Source organism: Ciona intestinalis, chromosome 10, assembly GCF_000224145.3.
Source record: "Ciona intestinalis chromosome 10, KH, whole genome shotgun sequence".
In the NCBI taxonomy this organism is placed as follows: Eukaryota; Metazoa; Chordata; class Ascidiacea; order Phlebobranchia; family Cionidae; genus Ciona; species Ciona intestinalis.
The window spans coordinates 2,659,551-2,672,072 of NC_020175.2; the positions used below are offsets into that span (position 1 = coordinate 2,659,551).

At 36.5% G+C, this 12,522-nt stretch overlaps 1 protein-coding gene across 2 annotated transcripts; it reads right to left on the reverse strand.

Annotated features, from left to right (window-relative positions):
- Positions 1-1,843: 1,843 nt before the first annotated feature.
- LOC100185282 (WAS/WASL-interacting protein family member 1) lies at positions 1,844-10,700 on the reverse strand. 2 transcript variants are annotated; one of them, XM_018813841.2, is made up of 8 exons: positions 10,423-10,700; positions 9,664-9,844; positions 8,772-8,879; positions 7,878-8,643; positions 7,459-7,578; positions 4,408-4,541; positions 3,816-3,914; positions 1,844-3,134 (listed from the first exon to the last, which is right to left on the reverse strand). In XM_018813841.2, the coding sequence occupies exons 2-8, from the start codon at positions 9,833-9,835 to the stop codon at positions 3,070-3,072; spliced, it is 1,464 nt and encodes a 487-aa protein (XP_018669386.1). In that variant the 5' UTR covers positions 9,836-9,844; positions 10,423-10,700; the 3' UTR covers positions 1,844-3,069. The 2 variants fall into 2 exon arrangements, with proteins under 2 accessions (XP_018669386.1, XP_002129230.1); XM_002129194.5 differs by lacking the exon at positions 7,459-7,578 and having other exon boundaries at positions 10,423-10,699.
- Between the last annotated feature and the right edge of the window lie 1,822 nt (positions 10,701-12,522).

A 12,522-nucleotide genomic window follows, 5' to 3' on the forward strand; every position in this document is an offset into this window, starting at 1 on the left:
GTTTGTACAAGGTTATTTTAACGTAGCAAGCTTTGATTTAAGTCTAAATGTCCCCGNTGACACTTTGCCGGCGACTGGTTGACGCCTGAGAGTTCGGCTGTTGAAGCGAACGTCTTCTGTTCACTTTCCTACGCATGCGCGCTTCGCACCATCGCCGGACGAAACGAAAATCTTTTCCGAAAAGACTGAAGAAACCAATAAATGTCCCGTCTTCCATCCACCGCTCGATTAGATGTACCAGCAGGCTATCCACGTGACCGCTCATGACGTCATCGTAGTTTTTCCGCGCAGCGACTTGAAAGTCTAAAATACATTTCCAAAACAAGCGTTCATTATTTTTATCTTTCAAGGCTGTAAATTAGGTTATGCTAGAGTTTTTTTTAAACTGGATTCTAAATGAATGCAGCTATATAACCCTACATCCGAAAACCGGTACAAGTCTATATGAGAACATTTGGTGCTGTATTAGTTTGACCATTTCAGCAAGTCTGCTGGAGATAGCCTATATAAAACTCACTTTGTTTTTTGTAACACACCCAGCAATATCGAATCAATTCTTCGTCACATTGTAGACGGTCGGTGAAAGGAGTCAGTGACGATCGACTCATTTTGCAAAAGATTTAGTCAAAATAAGATGTATCCACACGTGACAACTAAACGCATCCACAAATCTAAAAAATGTCCAGTGACGTAGCACTGTGGTTGGAAGACTTGCCACGCTTAACTGTAACACAGAGGTTGTAGGTTCAAGGCTCGTCGCTGCTAGGGGTGTATATATTTTGGTTAGACCATGGCCAACTCAACGTATTAAGTAGGCTATGGGCAAGACACGTTAACGGCAATTGCTCCAACCCAGTGGTCACTAATAAAAATTAACAGCCATACAGAAAAAACAATCGACAACAAAGTTATGTACATATATAAGTAATTGTAAGCGGGCACGAGATGTACAAGACAGAACACCCGTGTCACAAATATACTGTCGTGTTTCACGCGAAAATGAAGTCTCTGTCTGGATTTTAAGTGCAGTTACAATAAATATTTCAGTAAACTTAAAATAATTATCGAATACCAGCTTAATATCTGTCTTTAATAAATCCTTTCGCTGCTTGTCGGTATTTGGTGGAACATCACTTTCTCTGCACAACTGTAGGCCATACCACGTACTAAAATAGCCGCCTTACTTCTGATGTGGTAAAGATTGAAAGGTTTTACCGGAGATTAGAGTCGTGCCGATTCGTGTTTTGTGCGTTTTATACACATGCGCTCCAGCAACAATGCCATTCACCAACACAACAGTTGTGATGTTATTATTGAACTTCCAATGCAAACAAAACACAGGGAAAACTAATCCTATAATCTTAAACGTCAGCAATTGGCGATAATGCTCCGAATAACCGAGATGAGACAAGATAGGGTGGCGCTTGGTAACGTTAAATATGCTAAGTATGCACATTTTATTTTGGTAGGGATGAAATACAATGTTTTGAGTTATAGTAGGGTGGGGAAGACGGGATACCTTTTGCACATAATTGCAAATGTGTCCCATCTTCCCCACCCAACTATATACTCACTTGGTGCGCGAATGTGGCAGTTATACTTAAACTTGTACGTCTACTATTTCATATACTTCGCATTGCAAGTGATGCTCTTTACAATTTTGGTTGCTTTGGAGCTGTTTTCATTATTTGGGGCTATTTCCACGCCCACCTCGGCAGTAGCGTAGAGCATCGAAACAGAACCGCTTTAGTTACAGTGCGAGCACTCTTAACCAGTAAGCTTATTGTCGGACAGAATGCCGTACTGTTCACTCGCAAGAAAAAAACCTTACCAGTTTGGGCAATTTCACGGGAATTTGGAGCAAAATTTTATTTTGTACTTTGGTTAACTGGATACAATTAGTTTCTCAGAGCGGCCGAGAAATTATGTCGGAATCAAGTTTATACATATATGCGCAGTGCATGGTAAATAATAGTATTCAACTGCTGTTACGATATGGATCGAACGCCTTTATATACTATGGGGCGGCGAAGCAACAGAGAAAAAAAAATATGACTTTAAGACAAACTTATAAACGTGTCGACTGTGAGGCGGCCATTAAATTAACGTTTTGGTTAAAACTGCTCGAAGCTTAGCTTGGCCAGTGGCGTTTATGTCTCTATAAGTGGCTATCATGACACTTGTTTGCTCAGTAACAACAGAAGACAAGGTGTTGACACGCATGACAGGTCTCGGGAGTCACGTGACGCAGTCACACGTGTCCGGAAATACGCGAAACGACCAATTATTCGTCATAATGCGCTGTGTGCGCTCACCAATAGCTGGTGCCAGCAACTTAAGTGCGGGAGATGTGACAAACACGACGTGGCCAACAACGGCGGCCCCGCGGAAATAGAATTATAGATATTTGCATTAATTAGGTCGCACAAGGAATAACAAAAACGGGGAAACACAAAGGTCGGACAACTTCACCGCAGTTTGTTGGGAGCTAAAAATCGGTAAAACTTGCAGCGTGAGTGACGTCATTGTGACGTCATAATTTAAAATATGAGATTGTACAATGCGAGGATAAAGCAACGGACGATTCCGCTGCGACAAGGCACGGAAACGCATGCAATAAGAGAGGGAGGATGTTGCGGTAAGCGGAACAGCCCAATAAGAAAAGCAGGGAGTGAAACGCGACGAATGGAACACCAGCGGGAAAGGCTTATATTCTCGTTTCTTTGGCAGAAGCAGAATGACATCCATCCTACACTGCCCAGTGCAAACCGAGGTCCAAGTGCAGCTAGCGTGAAAAATAACAAGGCAAAAAGAAATTCCCTATGTTGAGGCCAGCAACCAATCCCGAAAAAATAGTTTTGAAGAAGCATTATGACATCACCAAACTTGAAAATTCCTACAACGAAATCTAGGGAGACTGTCACAAGATTAGACCAACAAGATTAAAGGCTCAAGTTAGGAGCAAATTTTAAGATTTTTTTTTGGATTTCAATTTTTCATCATGAAAGTCAAATCTTCATCTCTTAGTGGAGGACTTTAAACATCTTCTTAATGATGTTGCAGAGATGATCATGCGTGCATGGGAGGGGGAGGAGGCTGGGAGGCGGGGACACGACGCTGTGGATTGTTGTTACCTGAACAAAGATAATTTTCATCATTTATTCAGTAGTTAAAAAATAACTTGCGTTCACAATGCAGCTTAAAAGCTATTTGTAATGTATGGAATCAGTCTACAGTACACTAAATTAGGAAGCATTTTTTGTGGGTATTTTCATGTTTTCTGTTATATCAAGCCTCATTTCTCATATATGACCACTTGACCCGTAACGGGTTCTGTTCTGTTACTTCTGCTACCAAGCATAATTTAAACAATCTTTCAACGCCTCATCTTATATAAAAAAAGAAAATATGATTGATTAAAAAAAGCTTATCTACTATGATGTGTGTAAGGTGTTTTTGGATGGCAGACCAAACGTTGAAAAAACACTATGTGTTTTTTATACCAGATGAGCTGATAAAAAGTTAGCATACTAATTTTTCACAGGTATATATATAATATTACAATTATAAAGAATAAAAAAATGCCCAATTAATTTTGTTCACAATTTCATAGCAACTACATCACAAAAGTAAAATTTATTGAAAAAACAAGCAACAGACAACAGTTCATATCACTAAACTGTATTCTCTTTTAAATACATATTTTGTGCAAAAATTAAAAATTTCAATAACTATTTTTTTCCATATGCCCTAGAAGCCATATGCCATATGGGCCTGGAATTTAGAGTTGCCTTATTATCCCTTACAAATTTTACCTTTTCTTGGGTTGTTACTTGGGTAGGTCTTGGGTGACGGAAAAAATTGCTCTGGTTGTGGAAGGTTGGTGTTGAAGGGAAAGCGATTCTCTAAATCCTCTGTAAAAGAAATTATTTGTTATTCATGCTTTAGCTGGGTATAGGGGATTCCTAGGGTTATACCTTGGGGTGTTAAATTGGTAAGGAAAAGTTGAATAAATGTAACTTACTTTATCCTCGCGTGGCCTGAAAACAACAGTTGTTATAACACGGTCGTTCATACACCTCGTGCCAGCTAACGAGTTACCAAGTATATTATTTTGTGGGTGATTTTTTTGTGAATTTTTAGAAATTATGCAGGACTGATAATTTGGACAACCCATTAGTGACCACTGGGTTGGAGCAATTGTCGTTAAGTGTCTTGCCCAAGGACACATATACCCACAATGGTAGCAGCGACGAGCCTTGAACTGAACTAATTATGTTACGGCACCGAACGAAAGTTGCCGAAAGAAAGTTGTTTATTGTTATATACACGCTGAAGGTAAAACTACTTAAATAAAGCATCAGATAAAACATGGCTACTAAAACCCACAATTAGGAATTACCCCACCTTCATCTGTTACATTAAGTGCAGGACGAGATTGTGGGCCCCGATAAGCAAGACTGTTGTTGTTTCGTGTTGGTGGTGGGGGAGGGGGGCCTCCTCGTGAATCGGGGCGAGATGGAGGAGGTGGGGGCCGGCTCCTGAAAAAGGGGTTTGGGGTAAGAAGGGGTATTTTTAAAGGGATGAATATTTAGGTGTTTTTTTTTGGTTTACGTTTAGTGGAAATTATTTGTGTATGGTGGTTGTGGTGATGGGACAATGAGTTTCATTTCTGTTTTAAGAAAATTGATGAAAGAGAGGAAGTATGAACAGGTACTTCCCGTTAAGGATGTTATGATGAAACCAGATTAAAAAGATTAATTTTTGGAATCTTTTTTAAATTCCATCTCAATTCGCATACTTTCAGGGTTTTTTTTAAAAAAAACTGCTTACAGTTTATTTGTATTCAATATTATTGACTTTTTTAAATAAAACTGACTAAACAATCCACAAAAATTAAAATAAAACTATTTCAACAGTTTTCCTAAAATAGATATAAAAACATCCACCATAAAATTTAAATTTTCAATCTGGTAATGCAGTTTATTTAGTGTTTTGTGTGAATAAATAAACCTTATACATGAGTGGGGGCCTACTGTGAAATATGAAAAAAGAGATAAAGCATAAATTTTAAATATGGTTTACTATGATAAATGGGTGTTAAAATGAAGTTATGTTAATTGTTGAATAAGTTCTTCTATTGTTAAAACATGTTTTAAACTATATAACAATACTTTTAGTATGCACCGCAACACCACAGCAAAAAAAAGCAGAAGTGGTAATAGTAAACATTTTAAATTGCAAAGTTTTACTACTGTTAAAACATGTTTTAACTGCTATAACAATATTTTTAGTATGCACCGCAACACCACAGCAAAAAAAAAGCAGAAGTGGTAATACTAAACATTTTAAAATGCATGGTTGCAGCATATCCACAAGCACTTTGTAAACAACAATATATGATATTGTATTTATGTGTAACATGGTTGCACTAATGCAAATAACACAGGCAAGCAGCAAAGCGATAGTAGTTATATTGTAATGTGAGGAAAATGCTAAACAAATTTGCCTACGGCTGGTAATATAAATAAAAATGTTCTGTCTAGTGTCTACTGTGGGGCAAACAAATAATTACGCTTAATTCTTAAGACTTAAAATAGGCACAAAGCATGTACATTGTAGCTATGTGATTACTGATTAGTGTTGACAGTTTTAGTTATCAATCAAAGCATTACAATGTAAAGTATGCTGTAGTTGTAACATACTGAGTGTGACTCATAAATTTTATATATTGTTTAATTAGAACAGTCATCCTAACTCGCTTTAAATAGCTATTAAACACTCATTGGCTTATACAGTTCAATGCAGAACATGAAGCTACGGTTCCTGGTAAAGTACAAACAAGCGCTAACATGCAGATTTGCGGGTATAGCATACTTAAAACACAACAAATGGCAGTCTATAGTTAACCACATACCCAACTCACAAAAATACTCGTACCACCCAAAAGGTATTGAATTTTTGTTTTATACTGTTACCACACAAATTGACACATAATGTCAGATGCATCATGTATGCAAATGACGTATATTTCATTGTAACTCTAAATTAAAGACACCACAGTGCTATATTAACCAACTGTTAAGAGACACCTTTTACATGTGAATATTTACACTAGTAATTAATACTGTAAGCGTTATACTTAGCAATATGCGTATTATAGTAGGATGGGGGAAGATGGGACATTATTTTATTCTAATTTCTCATCCCCTTTGGTAGTAAACAAAGAACATTCAAAGAATTATACATCCGTATCCTCACAACTCCCATAGATCGTTGGTAATTGTTTAAAACACGATCAGGATATTTGGATATTATGTGGTAAAGGTGTCCCATCTTGCCCACAGTACGATATTATAAAAAAGACATTGTAGAAATATCCATAGGTGCTTTTACACTAATGGACTAATAAAAACTACTTTCTGTTGTTAAATTGTAACAGGTAACAGCACACTCAAGCCATTACAAATTTAAACAACCCTTTGTGGTGTTTTAAAGCATACATAACAGTTTTATGACCTTGTTTAAAAGCAAACTGACAAAAATGGTATTTTATTAGTCTGTAAATTAGTTATGCTAGACATTTTACATGATAGCAACTAAAAAGCAATTTATAAAAATATATAATTTTAAAAACTAGCTATTAAATGTACCAGATTTATAATTTAAGATAAGAATATTTAAAGCATTGGTAATACAGGGTCTAAACATTACATAACACAGAAACTTATTTCAACAACTTTTCCCTTAAAAACATAACTTGTTGCTTTTTTATATGATGGTAACAAGCATGAATTTAATGTTATTTCAATTTATGACTACCAAGTAATAATAAATATGATTTTCAGATACATTTAATTTTGCTATTGAACTATTACATTAGCTTTAGTGCCGTGATTTTAAGAATAGAAAACCAACTCGCCAACAAATATTCTAATACTAATTGAACGTATTAGCCCAAACTCAACAATATGTTGATAACATTACACTATTAGAGTAGTACATTACCAGAAACCAAAAAAAGTACCAAATTACATATATGCTACTGCACTGCGGAAGTGAAGACATATATGCTACTGCACTGCGGAAAGACTGTGTTTTAAAACTACTTATTAAAAAGTAACTACTATTTTCAAATGACTCACTTAAAAAAATCTACCGTTTTAAAATTACCCACTTAAAAAAAACTACTGTTTTCAAATTACTTACTACTTCTAATTCTACTTTAATATGCTGTAAAACATGCACACTGTATCTGTGATACCCGCTAATACACTATATATGAAAACCACCATGTTAGCTTTAACGAAATCCCGAACCCTGTTTCTAAATTAAACAAGTCATGCGAAAACATGCGGCAGTTAGTGCAGCTCAAGTTCGGGAAATGGTCATAACAGCAGCAAGAAAAAAAACTTCGCTGCAAATGGAATTAGGGATGTTTTTTTTGGGATGCAAAACCTTATCGAGGAGTTGTGAGAGGAATAATCCGGCGCTGAGGGGGGTGGGGGTAACGAACGCTCGTGCATTGACGCCCTTGATCCAAAACCTACTGGAGCATGAGAAGGGGAACCTCCATACCTACTTGTTAAGCATGGGAAACAAGGGGTCACCAATAGTCGATACTGTTAACTTGTTAAGTGCCATTGCAGGGCAGCTATGCTATAGTATGGGTGTAGTGTTACTGTAGCACTAAGTATTCTATGGAGTATGCAGTAAGCAAAAAGTATATCTAAATGGTAAGGTTATATTAAGACTTAAGATGTAAGAGTGGTTGTTTGAAGGGTGTTAGGGTAATGGGCCAAATCTGGCCCAAATCCCATGTCCTCAATGACCTCACCCACACAGAGTAAAAAAGGGGGGGTTGTTTTATTGTGTACCTGTCGTTTGTTGGTCCGTTGCTCATTGGTGGAGGACCACGAGCAGGGGGAGGAGGAGGTCCTCCTCGACTGCTCCTGTTTGGAATGCTGGATGTTGGAGGGGGAGGTGGAGGACCTTGGGAGTGTAACTGGGACGACCTGCGTGCACTGCCCTCCCTGGAGGGGGGAGGAGGAGGTGGATTGGATGACGGACCTCTGCTTGGTGAATTGAATGATGGCTGGGAGTTTGGTTGGGATCGGTTAGGTGGAGGAGGAGGTCCTCCTCTGTTATGAGATGGAGGCGGCGGGGGTCCACCTCGGCTGTTCATGGATGGTGGGGGGCCTCTAGAATTAGGGGGCGGGGGGAGGCTACTATTTGGCCTAGATGATGGTGGTGGCCCACCACGAGAGTTTGGGGGTGGGGGCCTTATCCCGCTGTTTCTTGAAACGCTTCCGGTATTTCTTGCATTTGGAGGTGGAGGATTGTTATTTCTGGATGGGGGAGGTGGAAGATTACCAAATTGTCTTCCACCGGATTTCCCTATTGTGTCCGGCTTGTTATGTGATGATGGAGTTGGAGGTAATCCTCCTCCGGAGTTGTGATTTTGGAAACGGGGGCTACTTGATCCCATACTTGGACGAGGACCCATCGGGAAGCGAGGGGGTGGAGGATTATTGTTCCTGGATGGGGGAGGCGGCCGGGGACCTCCGAATGAAGGACTGGATTTGGGAGCAGAGTTTGGTTTCGGCATTGCTGGCCCTCGACCAGGAGGTAACATTGGTGATCCTGTGTGTGAAATAAATATCTCTGGTTAAAAAATATAAAACCATCAAGTGGATAGGGGGCAAGCATGATTAGGCGAATAAATTTGTTTCCCATTGTATAGCCTATTACTTATCAATATAAAATCAAACCTGAAGAAGCATTAGTTTTTCTGAGCTGGGGCATTCCACCCGCAAACATTCCTCCCATTCCTCCTCCTCCTCCTCCTCCTCCTCTTCCTCCACCTCCTCCTTTTGGAGCTGAAAATCAAAAAATTAAGTAAACCCAAATTTACATGTATATTAGCGGTGCTGCCAGGGGAATATGTTTCTAGTGTTTGGAACCCAGCTTTTTATTTTTATTTAATTTAAAATTCGTTGGATTAAAACACAGTTGTGATATCTATTATCTAGTTCCTTGTTTTAGATAAGGTGTTTCCCATGAAGGTTAATTAAAGGGTAAAGTTTGAATTCCTCCTTATGTTTTTTCACTGTGTCACTGTATAGCCTATACATTTCTTTTTACAAATTATAGGCTTATTACAGAATTATAAACCTTTAAAACAGTACATAATAAAACAAATTACTTTATTCAGAAGATAAGTAAATGAATAAAACCTATTATGTATATAATATATTTGACTAAGTCACGTAGAGTAGACTATAGAGTTACTTATACATTTTAGTCTTACAACAGAAGCTTGTAAATCTGTTTGTTTAAATATTTAATATTAAAAACTTCAATTATATGATTTCCCAACACATTTTAGGTATATATATATAACAGTCAATAATGTATATTACACTTCCTCAACAAAGAGTGTTAGTTTAAATAAGCATTATTTTTTACAGAACACTCAAGCCCATTTATGTGACAGTATTTTTCCATCTAACTTTTCAAAGGTTTTTTTAAGAAAAACCTACTAAAAATATAGGCTAATGGTAATGACTCACTGTATTTTGAACTTTATTTAAATTATATATAAACATAAATGATAATGAGATATATATTTAACATCCTTTTGGGCCATAATTATGTACATACCATCAACAACAGGTGCGCTTCTGTCATTAGTGACTGTTTTCTTCAGTTTAGCTCCTTTAAAGTTACAAATATCATTGAGCATAGCCCCTCTGTCCGTTGCCGCTTTCTTGTTTAGTTTAGGAGGGGCTGAAGCAGATGGGGCCGGCGGTGGTGGGGGTGGGGGTGGCGGCATGTTTGTCACCTTTGAATTAGGATACATCATATCATAAGTTAAGCAGTGTATGCTAATGTGTAATTAAGCTAAGCAATGATTTGATTTAAGGCTGTAGCAGATATAAAAACTGCAAACGACTGATTCGGCCTATACAATGCTAACAAAAAAAACAGACAATTAAACAGGAAAGAAGAAAGTAGTGGTTATCACACAAGATTGGTGTTCACATTGCATTGAAATGTTTATGTGACTGTTTATTATCATGTGACTTTTTATCATCACAAAAAACCAGCTATATTATTAGTTAAGCCAATGCATAGACTTCTTATATTTTGCATACATTGGTTCATGTAGGCTTTAAATAATATATTTGTTTGCAACATTGTACAGATGCAGTTTAGTTATAGGACTACAAAAGTTTAAAAACTGCATAAAAATAAATTTATTGGACTTTAAAAGTTTAAAACTGCATAAAAATAAATTTATGGGACTTCAAAGGTTTGAAAACTGCATAAAATAAACTTATTGGAATGATGGAACTTTAAAACTTTAAAAACTGCATAAAAAATCAGCAAATTTAAACAATAGCATAAGAGCCAGCATACTTGATGGTAGATCTAACAGTATGACGTAATGTGGTGCTGCAGTAGGATGCCTGCTTGTGATTTCACTTCCTGTGGACGAGAGGTGACGTGGGTTGCTGCTTTTAAAGTTTTGTGTTTTTTTTATTTCAGCAGCTTTTTGCTATCAAGCCAAAAATGTGGTTGAAATGTTATTCCATTGATTCATGGGCCAGTTGACATTAATCCACTTTGGTTTTCAAGGCTTCTTTTCTCCGATAAGTCCTAAACCTAACAACTTACACCTGCGGGGGAAGATTTGCATTTGAATATTATACATAGTTAGTACACGGGGTAAGATGGGGCACTTTCAGCACATAATATCCAAATATCCTGATCGTGTTTTAAACAACTAACAACGGTCTATGGGAGTCATGAGGATACAGTTTTAAAATTCTTTAAATGTTCTTTGTTTACTTTCAAATGGGACGAGAAAACAGAATAAAATATGTCCCGTCTTTCCCACACTACTATAATATTGGGTAAAACTTTGAATTAAACAAACACCCTTATTCTGACATCAAGGAGAAACATTGTAGGCTACATAACAACCTATAAATAAAATGGTATAACATTGAAAAATACATTCTTTTGACCTAATATTTGTAACTTGAATAATTTAAGTATTTTTGCAAAAAATCCCTGACTGATAGTTAAGAAACAACTGTAATAATTTACACAAATCTGACCCTGATCTGGTACTTAGTGCTTACAGGGTTGAACGATTCTTGTGTAAAGAAATATCGTAAGTGTTAAAGTATCTGCACTATCTGGTGCTGGTGCTTTAAATACCTAAGGGACAAAAGTAAAGTCTAACCAACTGTTTAATAAAATATATATATTTCACCTAAACGGCATTGTCAGTCTCTAGTTCAAATAGTTGGAAAAGATTGACTGAAAATATTTTCAATTTTTGGGGTTACTTGATATAGTAACTTACAAAGCATGTTTCCTATACACCAAATTAACTGCAAAAACATTGAACTAATTAATCACACCTTATTGAAAGTTACGTATTATACCACCAAGAAAAACAGTATTATTATACTAGACACCATACAGATATCACTGGCCCACCATTATCAATGCAATACTGTCTTAGTAGTATCGATCAGTCTGAGCCCCAATAAACATATATAGGCTACCAAAAATTAAAAAAATGAATTTAAATTGGTTTAATGGCCACACAACAGCCAAACAATTACCGACTAGATTTTTTACATAAAAGCAAGAGTAATTGGGCATTTTTAGTATATTTCTTTTTAACAATACTGTACAAAGATTGCCACCAAGTCACAAAGTATTAACCATTGGATAAATCAACCATGCAAAAACTGAGTTCTTTTCATTTGTAGCCTAATTACCTAAAGATTGAAAAGCACTAAACATTTTAGTACAATTATTTAAAATAAAATGCCACCATTATTTTAGTATTATAAGAATTTATAATCCAAGGTTATTTTGCTAAAGTGCTAATAAGACGAAGACAAAATTTAGAAACGTTCATAATAAATTTTAAACACGTTAATTGTAGAAATTATGATAGCCACAAGCCGCGTTAAATAAAAATGAGAATTATAAACCAAAGCTCACACCGTAGGTTTTTCTCGTTGTTTTTCAAGTATCCAAGAAAAACCATTACGTTTAAATGACTAATCAAATATTTGATATTACCCAGGGACTAAATACCTAAATACGGTCAACGAAATATTGTAATCTTAATCTAAACAAATTGAGATACCTCACTACCTTTCTACCTTTGGGGCGGAATTCAGGGGAAACGTCCGCTAGGTGGACGATTAACAAGTTTCAATGCTCCCGAAAAATATTTGAAGATCTGTAACGTGTTTGCGGGGATATTTTAAAATTTGTAAATTTTATTACTTTGTTATTAAGAAAGTTTAAAGAGAATTACAAAATAGGGGGTTATATAATTAGGAGGATACTAATTTTGAACAAACAAAAACGAAAACTGTAGACTACCTATTTATTTAAGCCATTTACGTACATCCGCATGGAGTGTGTCATTCTATATTTAGAAGTATGACTGGTGGCGATTTTTTATTTTCAACCAAGGGAAAATAG